The sequence below is a fragment of the Echinops telfairi genome, unplaced genomic scaffold (assembly GCF_000313985.2).
Source record: "Echinops telfairi isolate 266 unplaced genomic scaffold, ASM31398v2 ScPeMD7_7420;HRSCAF=8458, whole genome shotgun sequence".
NCBI lineage: Eukaryota > Metazoa > Chordata > Mammalia > Afrosoricida > Tenrecidae > Echinops > Echinops telfairi.
In genome coordinates, this window is record NW_022111320.1 from 39,497,825 (window position 1) to 39,516,961 (window position 19,137).

At 40.1% G+C, this 19,137-nt stretch overlaps 1 protein-coding gene across 1 annotated transcript in view; it reads left to right on the forward strand.

Moving 5' to 3' along the window:
* The window catches only part of PP2D1 (protein phosphatase 2C like domain containing 1), a 47,983-nt gene that overhangs the window by 24,354 nt on the left and 4,492 nt on the right, over window positions 1-19,137 (forward strand). Inside the window, exons 2-3 of the mRNA XM_013005015.1 lie at window positions 5,393-5,628; window positions 12,544-13,595. Of these exons, the coding sequence (XP_012860469.1) occupies window positions 5,393-5,628; window positions 12,544-13,595 (1,288 nt within the window). The remainder of the gene's footprint in view (window positions 1-5,392; window positions 5,629-12,543; window positions 13,596-19,137) is intronic.

Consider the following 19,137-nt stretch of genomic DNA (forward strand, 5'->3'; position numbering starts at 1 on the left):
AGTTTTATAGCTTTAATATAGGTTTTTTCCCTCATACTTTTCGGTTGTTGCTTATTCCTAGCTAATGTATTTTCTTGTTGTAGTGTCTAATAATATCTTGCTTCTTTGATATTTCCCAATTCGTTGTTTCTTTTGGACATAAATTATGTAGCCGTCTACTTTACTGAGTTACCTTACTCTTTTTACTTCTGAGCAGGCAAACCTAATACTCGGGTGTTATCGTTTTATGGATACATGAGATTCTAAGGAAGAAAAAAATGCGTCAGCTTCTCAAATCACTGTACACTATGTTCCCTGCCTGTCTTTCAGTGGCGTTACAACGTGGCCACATGTTTGTGTGCGTGCACATGTGCACTCTGTGTGCCGCGGTCTGGGCCACACGACTCCAAGGCAGTAGGAAGGTAAGACAGGAATAAATAATAAAATTATTATTATTATTTATTCAGCCACTGTTCCGTACACTGTGCCCAGCTTTTCAGTCTTTGAGAGACAGTCTCATTTTCACACCAGTTCAGCAAGGTTCCTATAATGATCGCTGCTTCATAGCTAACAAAACAGGTTAAATTACTTGTCTCTTGCTGCTCTATGCCACTGAGAAGAGAAGTTAGCAGCAAACTGCGATTCGAGCCCAGACAGGCTGCTCCCTTCTCCTGCTCCTGCCACTCAGGGTTTGGGCATTCAACAAGTTCCTAAAAAGGACAGCATATGTGTATATGTGTTTATCGCAAAATAAATTTAATTTCAGCCCATATTATATAAATAACGGTTAAGCATGCTATGCGGTATCTTTACATTACTACGGAATATGAGAATGCAGCCATTAAAAAGAATGCAATCAATTAATAGATGCTGGCTTGAAAAATTTCAGACAAGTGCAAATAAACAGTTACATTGTTTTATCATTGTTCAACCAGCTCATTGTTGAAATGTGACTTGATGGAGTAGGTAGGTGTATTCTTCTATCAAACTTCAAGGTGTACATGCAATGTTCATGCATTTGACTGAACACAAATTAGGCTTACATTTTCAAATGGATTGTGCCTGTGTTTTCACCCATATAAGAAAAAAATACACCATCTGGGACAAGGCAGACCTAACCTATGGCAGTGGAGGAGAGACCTTGGACTTTTCCTCTACCTACTTCTGTACCATTCGAAAAATGTTTTCATTAAAGAAGTAAATGTCTTGATCCATTTAATAACATGGTTAAGACAAATAAATTAATTACTGAACAGACGATGTTGTTGTTAGGTACCATCAAGTCAGTTCCAATTCATAGAGACCGTCATGTGTAACAGAAGGAAACACTGCCCAGTCCTGCACCATCCTCACAATGGTCACGTTTGAGGTCCATGTTGTAGCCCCTGTGTCACTCCAGCTTGTGTAAATACAATGAATGAAATGGCATCAAACATAATTGGAGAGAAAACCAGCTGCCGAGGACCCGTGTCAGAGAGGCGCCCTGCTACTTCCTTGGGAAAAATGTTGGGACTATGTTTTCCTTCTATTTGCCTCTCTGGGAAAACGTTGACTTTGAGTAGCCCATTGCTTTTGCCAAGTACCTTTCCACGTGGGTACTGCCCCCAGCACGCTGGACGTCTGAAGGGAAAGTGAGATATGAGGACCACAGCCACACTTCAAGATGCTTGACCTACCCCAGGGAACTGGAACGGGCCAGAAACATGACTTGCTTGAAAGGGTTCATCTCACTCCTTCTCAGACTGATGGTATCCTAGGGACGCTGCTATTGCCAGAAATGAAAATGCTGTATCTGCACATAACACGCATGGAGTGATCTTCAAAGAAATGAGGATCAAAGCAGTCGAGTACCATTTCCTAGGAAATAATGAAAATATTGGCAGGAGGTGAGGACACAATGCAGAGAGATGAAATTAGAGAAGTTAGCAGGAGGTAACCGGGTGGGCTTTGCCAAATGTATTTAAGAGTTGATCTCCCAAACAAGGGAAAGCCAGGAAAAGGCCTGTGCTTTTTAAAAGAAAAGAAAATCCAGTAAGAAGGATGAAACTGGAAGTGTGCAGCCTGGTTAGCGGGCCAGCACCATCCTCGAGGCAAGAGATGTCGGTGAACGGAACAGCATGGGAGCAATAGGGATGGAGAGGAGGAGAGGGGCTGAAGGAGAGGGTCATGAGGTCCTGATGTCGGGGAAGGAAGGGCAGAATGGTGGCAGTGCTTCTATCAGTCAGAGCTCAATCAGGAAAGCAGAACTCGAGGGATTATTGGACAGAAGATTTCTTTTTAAAATAAAGTCCAATTTGTGGGAGAAGATGGGCAATACAAGACTCGGAAGGGGAAGTAGAAGATCAAAGAAGTCACCATCCAGTCAGTGTGGGAAGCAAAGCACATCCTGCTGCTGAATTGGAAGCTCCAGAAGGCTAACGAGAGGTCTAAAGGAGGCCATGGCTCTGTGCGTAAACAGGAAGGTGTCTGACGGTGACCCTGGGTCTGCTGTTGGTACAGGGCCCAGCATCTGGACAAAGAGCTAGAAGCAGAATAGAGAGGAATATGGATAAACTGGAACCCGAGGCACCTCTGCATCTGTGGGTCCTCTCATCGAATCAGAACAACGTTCAGAGTCCAGTGGTCTAAGAATGCCATGAGGCGGTGTCCGACCTCCTCCGATTTCGAAAGCGGGGAAGTAGAGCAAGCACCATCATCGGCAGCCTGAGAACCTGCTTCCATCCTCCAAATGTCTTACCAATTCTGGTCACTGTCGCCCCATGCACAGAACTCTGTACTCCTCTCCTGGCTTTGAGCATTCATTGCCGTAGCCATACAGGACCCACAGAAGCTAACAGGTTCTAAAGTCAGGATAAGAAATGTTCAAGACACAGTTCTTTAGTCAGGATAGCCTTCTCTCTATTGTGCCCTCAAGCAGGCCTCTCTCTGGTCCTCAACCCCTTGGCCTGCCCTCTGCCCTGCTGGGACAATATGACAAAGCTTTCAGCCTTGCCAAGAAGACCCCAAAGGACATTCCATGCAGAAGAGGGGATTCTGGGCAGCAGTTTCCAACGTAACCAAGTTGCTAGTAGAAGGTGAAGACTTTGTGGGTTTTTTTGTTGTTGTTGTTGTTGTTTTCTTTTATTTATTTTTTATTTATTTTTATTTTTTTAACATTTTATTAGGGGCTCATACAACTGTTATCCCAATCCATACACACGTCAACTGTGTAAAGCGCATTTGTACATCTGTTCTCAAAACATTTTCTCTCCACTTAAACCCCCGACATTAGGTCCTCATTTTTCCCCTCCCTCCCCGCTCCCCCCTCCCTCATGAGCCCTTGATAGTTTATAAATGGGTATTGAGACTTTGAAGGAAAGATGTTGAGTTCCAATCTGACTTTGTGTCAATGTGATACATCCCCATGGAAATGTCTAGCTGACAGTTGGGCTTGTCCAACTTCTTCAGTGGGCCAATTGCTCTAGGTCTCTTGGCCTAGTCCAGTCTGGGGAAAGGAAGTAGTATGCAGTTGTGGATCTAGGATCAAGGGAACTGAAGATATTGGTCAGGGTCAAGAATGAAAAATGAGTCTAACAAGTATAATCTTCAGACAATGACTTAGGATATAGCATAGGGAGTGGGGTGGGCAGGCTCCTTGGGGCAGATAGGAAGGCTTGTCTTTGAAAAGTCATCCAGGGCAATGAATGTACAAATGCGCTTTACACAATTGATGTATGTATGGATTGTGATAAGAGTTGTATGAGCCCCTAATAAAATGATTAAAAAAAAGAAAAAAAAAAGCCATCCAAAGTGCCCTATCCTGGTGGGAGGCAACTGGTCTGTGTAGGAAGGACGTAACCAATTGCCATTGAGTTGATTCTGACTCATGATGGGCCCTGAGTGGTAGAGCAGAACTGGGTCGGATCAGGTTTCAATGGCTAATTTTTGAAATTAGAGCACAGAACTTTCTTGAAGTCATTTCTGGGTGGACTTGAACTTCTAGCAGCTGAGTATGCATCACCTAGAGACCCCACATTTTGAAAGTGAACTAGGTACATATATAAACCATACATATAAGAATGGATTTGGGACTTGTACTTAATTCTAGCCCAAATCTAAGAATAATTAGTTCCTATAACATGCCCTTGCTTTATGCTCACCCTCATGAAGATAAGGGCGCTATAGCAAAGTATGGTGAAGAAACTATAGACGGTGCCCTGCTATCAGAAGGAATAGTGTCTGGGGTCTTTAAAAGGAATGTCCTAAAACCAGCAGCCATCTAAGTGAGGCATCAAATAAGTCCACATGGAAGAAGCACACCAACCTGTGTAATCCAAGGATTGTAAATAATAAATCCAAATCCGAAGGTGGGAATTGTATCAGAAATTAAACTGTGAACACCTGGATTGCAAAAGTTTATGGAGGACAGTGGAAGCCCCAAATCCATTTGCAGGGTCCACACATGGATCACGCCTCTGGGATATTCACTCTGAGCACAGATGAGGGGTGTGAAAAGCTTTGTTATTAAACGTAGAGCATTGTACAGTCAATTAATCTCCCTTTGACCCATGTTAAAGTTATTTCCGTTTTTTAAAAAAATGAAGGGGATTAAGTCTCTGATTCACATCTCCCATCTGACCAGGGATGTGAATAGTGTTGCCATCATACAGAATACACTGGAAAGTGGGTTATTACAGATGCAGACAAGTTAAAATTTAGCACCTTATCATTTGGTCTCCTTTATGATCCATTTTCATTTTGTCCTAGATTTCAATATTTTTTGTTTTTCTGTTTTACTTTGTTATTGTTAGTTTTTGCTTGGGGGTTTAAAAATGTTTTTTTCTGAATATGAAATACAAGATTGGTAAGCCAACAGAGACAGTAACTGGATTAAAGGTTCCTGGGGTAGGGGTGGGGAGTGGCAGGGGCGGTTGAGAGGAAGTAGGGAGCTCATCATGATGAGTGAAAGAATGAAAAAAAATGTTCTAAAACCGATTGTGGTGATAATGGTGCAACTCTTCTTGATGTGATTGACTGACTGCATTGTATGTGAATTATATATAGATAAAACTTTTAAAAAAAAGAAAGTATTACCACTTATTTCTTGAGTTATTTGATAATCTCCAGTCATATATTTTCCTGTCACACAGGTATGCTATTATGTGGCTGGAGCTCTGAAGTCAATTTTGACTCTTAGTGATCCCATTTGACAGAGTAGAACTGCCGCATAGAGCTTTCTAAGTTGCATTTTTTTCATAGGAGCAGATATTACACAGTATAATTAATGCCTTGGCCTTCTTTCAGAAATTCCAATAGTACGTTTGTTGCTTAACAAAACTTGCTACATGATTGCTTCACAGTCTTGCAGAATCATAAAGGGCATTTTAAGTGAAGTTCCAGTTGAGGTAGTGAACATTCTACCTTCTTCACTCAGTGGTCCCACCACCACTGTTGCCACCACTGGACTGAGCTCTGCTTCAACCAGCACTATCACCACTACCTCCATCAACATCCCTACCACCAGCTCCACCACCACTACCGCCACCACCCCCATTACCACCGTAACCACCTAGCCAAGCTGGAGGAACAGAATGTGGGGAAAGACAAGAAACAGGATGGCAAAGAAAAGACTCTCTTGCAGATAACCACCAAGCTTAACACTGCTTTAAAGTAAATTTTCTTAACATTTCTTCAATTAGTATAGTGTTCATTTTGCTCTTCTTAGTAATTACCTAAAGATTGTGCCATTGGACCATCTGTGCACATTTAAGAGTAATATAACCATCCTACGCAGAGGAGGGGGCCTATTCTGCTGTATTTTGCATGATAACACCGATTTCTATTTGACATTCTATGCTACTGTATCTGTTGAGTGAGTAGATACATTAATCAATGAATGAACAATATTCTTAGAATTGTATTCTAAGAATATCTTTTAAGTGTGAGAACTGTATTATGGCTATTCAGAATACATGGAAAAAGAAAAAAATCACAGGAAATTTCTGATATAAGGAATTGACAGAGGGTTAAATCATAGTATTATGGTGTGATTCATATTTTGTTCCAGAAGTACATCAGGCCTTAGGAAAGCTGCATTCTATACTTGAATAAAAGAATGTCATTTGTCTATGAATTTATTCATCCGTCCATTCATTCTTATCTGCTTGCTGATCCATTTATTTTGCTGACACCTCTGTCTCTTGCTGACTAACTGGTTATGCCTTTGGTTTTCCCTTAGCTTGCTAGTTTCTCTCACCCAGGACTTGTTTTCAAGTCAGCTTCTACAGTCTTAGGATGCCATTCTTTGCTGGATGAAGGTTTCAGGGTCTGGCTGATGGGGCTCCAACCGGGACCCTTCTGACCTGTTTAACCCTCTTCTTAATGACTTGGATGAACGTATGGATGGCACTGCGGGCAGCTTCAAAGGCAGGACACAAGCCTTATCCACTGTGCGTCGTTAGCACCTTGTACAGTGACTGGCCTGATGTATGAATTGAAATAAATAGTGATCACATTTGTTAGAAACACTGATATATATATGGGTGACATTGATGGGGACCTGGGACTTGTTTTAAAATACCCCATAAATAAATAAATAAATAAATAAAACAATGTGGATGAGGGAGCAGATGAAACAAGAGTGTGATAATAGAAGTGATAATTGAACTTAATGATGGCTATCTTTAAGCTTAGACTTCTGTGTAACTTTGAAATTCCCCATTTAAAAAACAGTGGGGAGAGGTTTGATAATACACATTTAATAGGGCTGGCTAATACACCACTGAAGCCAGGCAAAATTGAAATGCTTAGGATGAAATGTGTTCTATGTAAAAATAATTGAAGAAAAAGTCAAGAAATCAATGGGAGAGGGTCTACGTAAGAGCAGGACCTAACTGAGTATTTCAGAATTGTGTACTTTGCATTTATCAACTTGTGGTAAAGTATATATTCCATCAATTAAGCGCAGTTATACTGCACATTTTAATAAATAATAATCAAGTAATCAAATATAGGACAATTCCCAGAAGTGAATATAAATTAAAAATGACTGCCTAAGTAAAATAATATAATAATTATAGAAAGTAGGTAAACATATTTAGGATTCTTGACCGTATTGGCATCCTATAGGTAGTTCAAAAATTTTATTCTTAGGCAAGCAAGACTTCACTGATAAATGATAAAATGGTACAGTGTGTGGTGGGCCTAAAGGCTCTAGCAAACTTCATATATGATTTACATATGGCCATAAAATTAAAGATAAAAGAAACAAGCAAAGTTCTGATCATTTTGAGAATTTTGCCATTTTTAAAATCACTTATATCTAAGTTTTTAAAATGCAAACTACATTGGATACAACTAGTCATCCTTACTTTAAGATCTTATTTACAAGTCTCATCTTCATAAATGATTCTAGGGCTTCTGGGAAATTACAAATCTTTAAGCTATGTTTCTCCTCTCAAATATTAAAATATATTGTCCCAGTTGCTGTGGGGTCTATTTTAACATCTGAGACCCCATTTGTGTAAGAATAGACCTGTTCTCCCTAAGGTTTTCTTTTTTGTTGTTTATTTCAAAAACTTGTTGGCATTCAGTTAATATATGAATTGAAAATTGAGATAACATTTCAACTCAGTTGTCAAAATTGTTCCAAATGTGAGAGACTCTTCCGGTTCTTATACCCAATCTTACTGGCGTTGCCATCTGAAAGGGGCTGGAATGGAACTGACCCCACTTCTGTGGTCAGGAAGAATTTCATACAACATTGTCCTGAAATTGAAATAATTACTGATTTGTCCTACTATGTAGTTCTTAATCTGATCTGTGGAATTTATTTATCAAAACTGACTGAATTCTTCAAAATTGTGCAATTTGGATAGCAAAATTGCCCAATTTATCTAAACACCTAGGACTTCTGGTTGTGTCGTAGGTTTCATGTTAGGCTGCTAATCACAAGGTCAGCACTTCAAAACCACTAGCTGCTCTGGGGGAGAGAGATGAGACTTTCTATTCCCCTGCAGAGTTACAGTCCCAGAAATCCATAGGGGCAGTTCTATCCTGTCCTCTCAAGTCACTATAAATTTGAATCAAACAATTGTATTGTTTTGTTTTCTTTGAGTTTTATAATGAGGTCACTGTAAGTTGGAACCACCTTGATGAAGCTTAAATGCAACAAGAAAGCCATCCTAGTAGAAGGAAAATGCGTTGCATTGTGATTTTGACTGCATCTCTGTGATGGCTAATACTATTAAGCATCTTTTCACGTGTCTGATGTCTATCTGGATTTCCCCTTTGGTGAAATGCTCTTTAAGTCCTCTGCTCATCTTATGACTGGGTTGTCTTTTTGTTTTTAACTTTAAAAGTTTTACATATATTTCGGTATTAGATTATTTTAAAATATGGTTTATAGTCTCAGAGACTATGACTTCTCTTGACACTTTTTAGGTACAATTTTTTGAACAAAAGTTAGCCATTTTTGTTGACATATCAATTCTTTCACTATTTATGCTTTTGCTAGTACATTAGCTAATCTACTGGTAAAAGCTAGCCTGGCAGCATTGACCCTGCATGTTTACTTCCCCCCAAAACTTACGGTTTTAGTTGGCCCATGTAGATTCTTACTCAATTTTGAATTTGTTTTTGCATATGGCAAGAATCTTGCTTCATTTTTATGCATGTGGGAACCCGATTTCCCCAGCACCATCGATTAAAGACTCTTCCTTCCCCATCAAATGGTCTCAGCACCTTGTACAGAATCAGTTGACCATGTTGTGGGCTTGTTTCTGGACTATCAATTGGATACTACAATGGTCGGTGAGTCTGTCTATTGGTATGCCAGGTCTACGTCTCTGTGGTGACGGTAGCACCAGCTATTTTTACTACTCTACATCAGTTTTCAAATGAGAAAGTGTGAGACATCCCACTTGCTCTTTTTCTCCACCACTGCTTTCGTTCTCCGGGACTTACCATCCCACAGAAATGTTGAGGACTGTGTTTTCATTTCTGTAAAGGAAGCTGTTGGAATTTGGTTGGGATTGTGTTGAATGTACGGAGAACTTTGGTTAGTATTGACATCTTAATAATAATCAGTCTTCCAACCCCCCGACACAGAACATGTTTACATTTATGTAAGTCTTCTTTAGTCCCTCTCATCAATATTTTATAATATTCATTGTATAAATCCATTACACTTCTAATCTTAAAGCTAAACTCACCAGGGTGCTCATAGCAAATACCTGTTTTCAACAACTATACACGTGGATTTCTCCCGATGGAATACAAAGAAACCAAACTGACAACATCTGTGGAAGGAAACACTGGAGAAGCTTAATATTAGCAGCTGAAACCAGGCCAGGGGTTGACTGTGGAAAAGACCATCAATTGCTCGCATGCAAGTTCAAGACAAAGCCGAAGAAAATGAAAACAAGTCCAAAATACAACAGGAGCCAAAAATACCACCTTGAGTTTATTCCGCCTGAATTTCAAGACTATCTCAAGAACAAGTTTGTTGCATGGAACAGTAAGGACAGAAGACCTGGTGAGCTGGGGGAGGACAGTAAGAACATCATTTATGAAGAAGGTAAAAAGCCACTAAAAAGACAGGAAAGAAAGAAGAGATAAAAGTGGATGTCAGAACTTCCAAGTGTTTAATGGAATAAATAGAAAATTTTATTAATTATAATAAAAAAAAAGTGGATGTCAGAAGAGACTCTGAAACTCGCTCTTACTTGTAGAGTAGCTAAAGCAAATGGAAGAAACGATGAAGTCAAAGATCTGATTAGAGGATTTCAAAGGGCAGCTAGAGAAGACAGAACCAAACATTATAGCAAAGTGTGCAAAAACCTAGAATTAGAAAACCGAAAGGGAAGAAAGAACACAGCATACATTATACTGAAAGAACTCAAGAAAAAAAATTCAAGCCCCAAGTTGTAATATTGAAGGAATCTATGAGGAAAGTATTAAATGCTGCAGGAAACATCAAAAGAGAATGGAAAGAATACAAAGTCACTGTACCAAAAAGAACTGTTAGAAATTCCACCATTTCAGGAGGAAGCATATGAGCAAGAACCAATGGTGCTGAAAGAAGGTGGTCAAGCTGCGCTGAATGCATGCAGTAGGTGAAAAACAAGGTTTAGGAGTTGATGTTTCAACAAGCTGAGTAAGTATTGGATGCACTTACTCATCTATGCAAGGAAATTTGGAACACGGTTACTTGACCAACTGACTGGAAGAGATCCCTATTTGTCCCCATTCCAAAGAAAGGTGACCCAACGGAATGCTCAAATTATAGAACAATATCACATGCAAGTAAAATTTTGCTGAAAATCATTCAACAATGGTTGTATCAATACATTGACAGGGGGCTGCAAGAAATCCAGGCCGGATTCAGAAGAGAGTGGAACAGGGATCTCATTGCTCATGCCAGGTGGATCTTGGCTGAAAGCAGAGAATACCAGAAAGACAATAACTTGTGTTTTATTCACTAGGCCAAGGCATTTGATTTGTGTGCATCATAACAAATTATGGATAATCTTGAGAAGAATGGGAATTTCAGAGCAGTTCATTGTGTTTATGCGGAACTTATACATGGGTCAAGAGGGAGTAATGCGAAAAAGGACAAGGGGATTCTGTGCAGTTTAAAGTCAGGAAAGGCATGTGTCAGGTTTGTGTCCTCTCACCATACTTATTCACTCTGAGCAAACAGAGAAGCTGGATTATAAGAAGAAGAGTGTGGCATCAAATTAGAGGAAGGCTTATCACCAACCTACGTTATGCAGATGACACAACCTTGCTGGCTGACAGGGAGGAGCTCTTGAAGCACTTGCTGATGAAGACCAAGGATTGCAGCCTGCAGTATAGGCTACAACTCAACATACAGAAGACCAAAAGCCTTAAAACTGGACCAGTAGGTAACATCCTGAAAAACGGAGAAAAGATTGAAGTTGCCCAGGATTTCGTCTGCCTTGGATCCAATCAACGCTCAAGGAAGCAGCAGTGAAGAGATCAAAAGAGCGTTGTAGGTAAACCTGCTGCAAAAGGCCTCTTTAGAGTATTGAAAAGCGAGAATGTTACTTCCAGGACTAAGGTGTGCCTGGCACAAGCCGTGGTATACTCTGTTGCTTCATATGCATGTGAAAGCTGGACATTGAATAAGAAGACTGATAGAGAATTAAAGCATTTGAATTGTGGTGCTGGAGAAGAATATTGAAAGTACCATAGACAAAGTACTGCTAAAAGGACAAATCGATCTGTCTTGGAAGAAGTACAGCCAGAGTGCTCTTTAGAGGCGAGGACGGCAAGACTTTGCTTTACATGTTTTGGACTTGTCAGGCGAGACCAGACCCTGAAGAAGAACGTCATGTTTGGAAAAGTCGAGGGGTAGCAAACAATAGGAAGGTCCTCAAGGAGATGGCCTGACACAGTGACTGCCAGAATAGGCTCAAATATAGGGACCCTTGTGAGGATGCTGCAGGACTTTGGCAGTGTTTCCTTCTGTTGTGCATAAGGTGGCTGTGGGTCGGAATCAACTTGATGGCGCCTACTAACAGCAACAACAACAACATCGGGGCTCCTGAACCCTTCCAAAGGTACTCGGAAAGAACGCATGCCCTACAAATTATGTCTGTAGCCGAAAACAGATGCAAAAAACGCTCTATGCTAGATACTTCTGATCGGGAGCATTAGAAAGGGTGAAGGGTGTCTATGTTCTAGAAATGTATCATCCAGCTTCGTATCTTTTCATTCTTTTCCTCAGTTCACACCTCTTCCCTATTGTTAAAAACAAAACCCAAACACCCTGTGTCTACTATGGATTATGTTCATTGTTCTACTTAAATTTTGACACGGCCCATTCATGTCTTTGCCAACTTCTTAACTAGAACAGAAGTCTTTTTGGCCACAAAATATAGTACAAAGTAATTACCCCCATGCTTTACGTCAAAATTCTACATCTAAGCATATAATTTCACATCCCTGGGATTAGATATTCTACAAATTCGTGTATACGTTTTTCAATACCTAGCTGACTTTGGGGAAGCTCGGCCTATAATTTAATTCAGACACACACAGATTAATCATCAGATTATTGATTCATTGATATTTGTTTCAAGGCGATTTGGGTCAAATAGCTGGATCTGACTAAATTTTATCTCCATATAAACTCTGTCAAAATATTAACTCTAGATACTCCGAAAAACCCCACATCACTGACAGAGACAATTGTGACAGAGAGTGATCCTATCTAGGGTTTCTGAGATTGTCAAGCTTTCTGAAAGTAGAAACCTCCTCTTTCTCTGATGGACCAATTGGTGGATTTGAACTGCTGACCTTGAAGTTAGCAGCCCAATGACTAGCCTACAGCAACACCAGGGCTTGCCTATGTATATACAAAGGGGCATAAGTCACTTTGTGGGCATTTTTCATTATCTCTTAATTTCATTTTCCCAGGAGCTTTTAAAATCACTTTCATTTAACTGTAGTGCTCTATAACCCATGAAACTCCAGAGCAAATTGCAATGGGAAGAGTCTGCTTGAAGAAAGCTTAATTCATTGTCCCTGGCATGTCAACATCTTTTGTTTTCTTTGCAGAGTGTATTGGAAATCAAAAGCATGGAAAAAGAAAACGCTTCGTTCAAAGAATAGGACCTCAATTGTAACCAAAAGAAAACGTTTGAGAAAGAGAAAGAAGAGGTTATTAGATAAAGACCGTGATCAGAAGCAGGCCTCTAAGCGAGTGATCACATTTCCCTGTTCCATATGCAATAATGAACTGGACCTACCTAGCATTTTCCCCCATCAGAGACAACACAAAGCTCTGACTTCCTTGGGGTTTCATTCTTTGATTGAGCCGAAACCACAGCGACCAGAGTTCATTACTCAGAGAAATGTTCTAATTATGAAACTATTGTCTTATTCTCTGTTCAATGAAAAAGCTCTACAGAGCATTAATGATGCATTTGAGCTACTATGGAAGAAAAGCATACCAGCATATTATAAAATCATGGAAAGCATTGACATGAGTTCCGTATATCCTGAAAACATAAACCATGCATTGGTTAAAGGAATAGCCACTTGTGAAGATAGGAATTCCACATGGAGAGCTACCATGGATGATAAATTCACTATCGTGAGTAACTTTGGCAAGAAGCCCAACGTGTGCCTCTTTGGTTTATTTGATGGGCATTATGGTGCCTCGGCAGCCAATTTGGCATCAGTGGAACTTCCGCTTTTACTTCTCCATCAAATGTCCATATTTGATCCCTCCTACCAAATGACCCCTGAAGAGCAAAAAGTAATCAACTCTTTTCAAACAGTGTTTAGTGAAGAATACATAAAAATGGAAAACAATTTCTCTTCTGCACAGAAAAGGACAAAACTCTTATTCTCAAACTATGAAAGCATACACAAAGCCTTTGCAAAAGCATATTGGAGAATGGATAGGCTTTTACATCTTGGAAGGAAAGAGGAGTCCAGAGTCCACTGGAGTGGCTGTTCTGCACTTACTTGTCTATTGGAAGGCAAGATCAAAGGTCGTTTTACCCACTGGAAAAGAATCCTTGGTGGAGGTGGTTCGATGGACAACACCCTGCTTAGGCAGATGCCACCGTTAGTTTCTGGAGTACTCCACGTTGCAAACACTGGTATGTACATTAACTAGTGCCAGATAAGACCTGAACATTTTTGATTCAGCAAAACTCCCTTTGCCACCAAAAGTATGTAGTCACTTATTATTTAGTGCCTAGGAACTGTATAGACTGGTTTTAGAAATTATAAATAATCATAGTTTAGTATGCACATTGCAGGAACAGCAAGCAATAAGTGTGACTTCTCAAGGAAGTAGAGCTACGTAATAATGTACTAAAACCATTAAATTTTCCAAGTGGACCATCTAGACAGATATTCATAAAGACAAGACATCTCCCTTCACCGACTTTTTTTGCTGTGGGGGTGGGATGGGGTGGGGGCGGGGGAGGAAGCATTAAAGGACTAGAGGAAAGTTGTATGTTTCATTGAGGAGCTGTTCTTATCTGACCTGATCAGGGATTTTGCTTGGGAACCGAATTCCTTGTGGTCTTAAAAATTCTTTTGGTTAGCCTTTCTGAGTAACATTTCATTAAGTTTTTGTAGGAACTACCATTGCAGTAGTCAGATTTCATGACACTTATTTATTAAACATGTTTATTTGAACATTCACTAGAGTGAAGAAGCTTTGTTCAAGTACGATTCCTCTTGCAGTTAGTTGCTTGTTCGTTCCTCTATGAAGATTTAAAACTAGGCTGTATTCTAGTGCTACAATGCCTAGCAATTCTCTTGGACTCTCTTTCTTTTGTTATTGAGGATCTAAGAGGGTATTTCCCAAAGTTCATGAGAAAATGAAGTTAAAAGACAATGGAATTTCCCCCCCCCCCCCACAAACTGTTAAGAGCCTTACATAGATACATCAGATTGTTTGCCTTTGAAACGTTTATCATGTGTCACATTGAGGAGTCATTTTATCACATTGTTCATCCTTTACCATTGCCCACTCCAAAATGTCCGGAGGAGCCTTCCCAGAAGTTGGCTGTGTCCCCTTCTGTGAGTCCCGCGCTCCCATCCCGCCTGTTCTCCCCTGGGAACCACTTGGGTCTCTCTGTACTTGTATTTCAGATCATTTTATTGAGTGGAATCATGGAACATTTGTGCATTGGGGACTAATTGCAGCATAATGTTCCCAAGAATCAGACATGCTGCAGCATGTTATCAGGAGTCTGTTTTTCTTTGTGGATGAGCGATAGGCCATTGAGATTGTGTTGGTACACTTTTATAACCTTTTAGTGTTTAATTTTAAATTGTCCCTAGTCATTCTTTTCAATTGGATACTCTGCCATCACTTGAACCTTACTCTAGCCATCCACTCTTACACAGTTCCTTTTCTGATGATCAGCTCCTCTGGTTTCCAGCTCGACTCTAAAATTCCCACTCCAACAATCCCCTCATCCATTTCTCCGACCACCTTTTCATTGTCCCTTGGCCCACCTGTGTCATTTCTTCCCCTCCTTTTCCCCCCATACTCTACAGCAGCTCAGTATGCCTTGGAAAAAAACCTGAAGGCCTAATTTTAACTATGACAATGAATTTCTTAATACTGTCTAGTTAATAGTCATATATTCCCAATATGGTATTTCTCATCTTATTGGAACCTGTTTTCTGAGCTCTCGGGTCTGTTCCAACCCTGTGTACAACAGAATAAAACACTGGCTGGTCCTGCACCGTTCTCACAATGGTTCCTGTGTGTGAATTCGCTGTTGCAGCCAAAGTGTCCATCTTGTTAAGAATCTTCTTTTTCATTGAACTTTTGCTTTACCAAACATGATGTCCTTCTCCAGGGATTGGTCCCTCTTGTTATTACAGCCAAAATCTGTGAGATAAGAACTGATATATCCTCCTTTCAAAGGAGCACTCTGGCTATATTTCTTCCAGGAGATGTTTGTTTTTCGTATGGTCCATAGTATATTCCTATCTCCTCTATCCTCAGATTTCTACCTCTGCCTTGTGTTTGACTCTTGGTCATCCAATCAGAGCTGGGTGGGATGGATATCCAGGCTTCCCTCGGGCCAGCAGGCCGAGAAGAGAGCATTACTTTCTGAGGACAGGCAGTAATGTCCATGAAAACAGCCAATTCTCGTTTACTCTTGCAAAAATCCTAGTATCTAATGATAATTGAATATTGTTAACTCCATTTTATGAGATGAGAAAAAGGGAAGCTTGGATAAGCAAGATAAGTTATTCAAGGTAAATCATGAAGGCAACATATGTCCAAATGTGCTTGACATAATGGACTGATGGAATGTGCTAAGAGCCCCCAATAAAATTATTTTTAAAAAAGTTTTTCAAGGTATCAGAAGTAACAGGATTTGGAGCTGGAGAGTAAGCCCACTGCATCATCACGGAGCCTCTCAAGGGGATTACTTCCCGTAAAGCCTGAGGTTGGGGTCAGGTGGTCAGTGTTGTGCCAGAGATGGTGTTGCAAAGTTCAGACCATCATGAGGACCATTACAAGGTCAAGATCCCTAGATGATAGATGCCCTTCTGATCCAGCTGGGATTTCACACGTTTCTATATAAGCAGTAAGCCTGCTCATTTCTGATTCTGGATTTTGTTCTACACATTTCTTCCACACTCTCCACCCTCTTTCCTATACCCATTCAGACTGCATGTCTAGTCCTATATCTGTGCTGCTATTGCAGTAGTGTGTATAAATGACAGTGTTAATAACACGAGCAAGCCACCTGCACATCTAACACCAGAAAAAAGATGTAAATAACACACATAAAAATGGAATAGGCAACATCCCAACTAAAAAGAAAGAGAAAATAATTAAATCCTATGAAGAACTATCTCTAGCAAATGTGAAAATCCAGAATATACAAATTTATGGACACAATGACTACCTAAGCAAACATGAACTAAAGTAGGTAAATTTAGCACACCATAACAAAAGTATATTTCTTTTAGTATGAAAACCTTTGTTTCACTTTTTAGAGTACTGACCTCATATAAATTTTGTCCTTTTGTGGTTGACTAATTTCACTCAGCATAAGGTCCAGCCATGTTATGAAGTGTTTGATAGATTCACCAGTGTTCCTTAACATTATGTATTATCTCATTATGTGTACCAGTTTCTGTATGTATCTTTCCACTGACTGACATTTAGGTTGTTTCCATCTTCTCGCTATTTTGAATAGTGCAGCAACAAATATAGATATGCACTTATCTTCTAGTGCCATAGCCTTTGGTTCTCTGGGATAGATACCAACAAAAGAGACTACTGGGCCATACATGTCTATTTCAAAAATGTGACGGGCAGCCACACCATTTTCACAGCGGTTGCACCATGTTACAGTCCCACCAGCAGTGTGAGCTTCCCTCTTCTCTCCACACCCTCACCAGCATTTGTTGTTTTCTGCCTTATTTTTTTTTTTTAGCTTTACTATTTATACTGGGGTGAGATGAGAGCTCACTGTTGTTTTGATTTTGCTCTCTATTGGCTGAGGACCATAAGCATTTCTTCGTTTGTTGCTCAACTCCATGTCTTTTTGGGCGAAATATCAGCTCATGTCCTATGCACATTTAAAAATTGGATTACCTTTTTCTTGTTAAGGTGTTGAAGTTTTCTATTTGTCTTTGGTGACTCTTCAGGCCTGTAATTGAACTCAACCCCACTGCTCAACTTTCTAATGATAGAAAGGCCTGTAGGATGAACAATGACTCCAGGGTAGTAGGAATGCGCTAAGTACAAGTCTCTATGAGATCAAAAGGGCAGAACTGCCCAGGGATTACTCTCAGAAGGCAGGAGGCAACAGGATAGAGCAAAGAAGGGACATGGGAAACATAGGGAAGCAGTAGGAAGAAAGCTGGTCCAGAGTGAAGATTGTAATCAATGTCACAAAATGTGTAAAAGTTGAACAGAAAACCAATTTGCTCTGTAAACTTTCACCCAAATCAGAAAAACTACATAAGGCTTGAGAACAGCGCAGTTTTTAATCCCTATGTATACTTAGTCGCTAACTACATGGCTCTTCTAGTAACCCTCTTCCGTTTCTGTCAATTAACTGCAGTGCATAAATTTGCTTCTAGAAATTTTGAATTTTCCTTTATGCAGATTCATCACACAGTTCACTGCTCCGTTAGCTGTTCTCATCTCCTACACAGAGGCAACAAGAAACTTCCTTTTTAAAATTATTCTTAAAACTATTAAGGATTGGCTTCTCTCTTTTCCTTCGGTCCACCAAATTACTTACCAGTGATTATTTAAAAATTTCCCCCCAATTTCCTATCTCCCTTGTTGCCTACACTCATCCTATTAGCTTTCAACCAAGCAGCGTACTTTGCCTTTAACACCCTATTTATAACATCCTGTTTTCGGCAAGCCAAACATCTGGAAGCAAATCTCATCCCGGCCCCCCTCTCACACCTCCTACCAGCAGAAGCATGAGCGCTGGTTATGTCGTGGGTTCCATGGTGTGCCAACTCTAAGGGAAGCCCTTTGAGCCCACCAATGGCTCCAAGTGACAAAGATACGGTGTTCTGCTCCCATGCAGCTTTACAGCCTCAGAAATTCAGCAGTGGCAGTTCTATTGTCCTAGTGTCTCATGAATTGGAATAGACTTAATGGTTAGTACTCTGGCAGGGCCTGCATTTTACTATTATCCTGTATTGCCAGGGTTTATAGGAGCCCTGGTGGCAGTTGTCAAGTATGCACCTACAGGCTGAATCCACCAGCTGCTCTGCCCAGCAGAAGAAAAGGCAATCTCTTACAGCCTAGAAAACACCATGTGGCAGTTTACTCCATCCTGGTAGGTTAGGTGTGAATTGGAATAGCCCTGACAACAATGGGTTAAATGGCCCAGAATAATATTCATAAATAGTTGAGAAACTCTAGCTACTTCTTCACTTTTTCTCCCCCACGGGATTGACTATTCATTCCTACATGAAGTTGTAGTTGGGGCAGCTCTTTTTTATCAGCATTACAAATCGGATCTTTATTTATTTTAGATGTACCAATAGATACAGTATACAGTGAACCCTCGCCACTTCGCGCTTCAACTTCCGCGGCTTCACTCTATCGCGGTTTTTGGGTAACAGCGCATGCTCTGTCATTACTGCCACTGATTGGCTCATACTGCACACGCTTGATGCCATAAATAATATAATAAATAATAAATGATAATTGTAATATCCAAAATGTTTTACTGTATTTTCCCTTTTTCGTTTAATAAATTGGGTAATACGAGTATAATGGTGACTAAAGGGTGTTTTTTCATGTCCTCTATGCTCTAACTATGAAAATATTTGATTTACAAATAAGGAATCCTACTTCATGGAATTTCATTTATCACGGTAGGGTCTAGAACCGATTAACCGCGCTAAACGAGGGTTCACTGTATACTCAAGTACAAGCTGGCCTGTATATCAGCAGAGGCACCTAATTTTACCATAAAAACTGCACAAAAAATGTGCTGAAAAACTTGGCTTATAGTTGAGTATATAGGGTACTTACTACTTCAATGCCCTACTTGCTTCATTTATTATTTTATTGGTAGCACTTACAGACATAACAATCCATAATTCAATTAGATCAAGCATAATTGTACAACTGCTGCCACCATCAGTTTTGGTTTTTTAAAATCATTTTATTTGGGG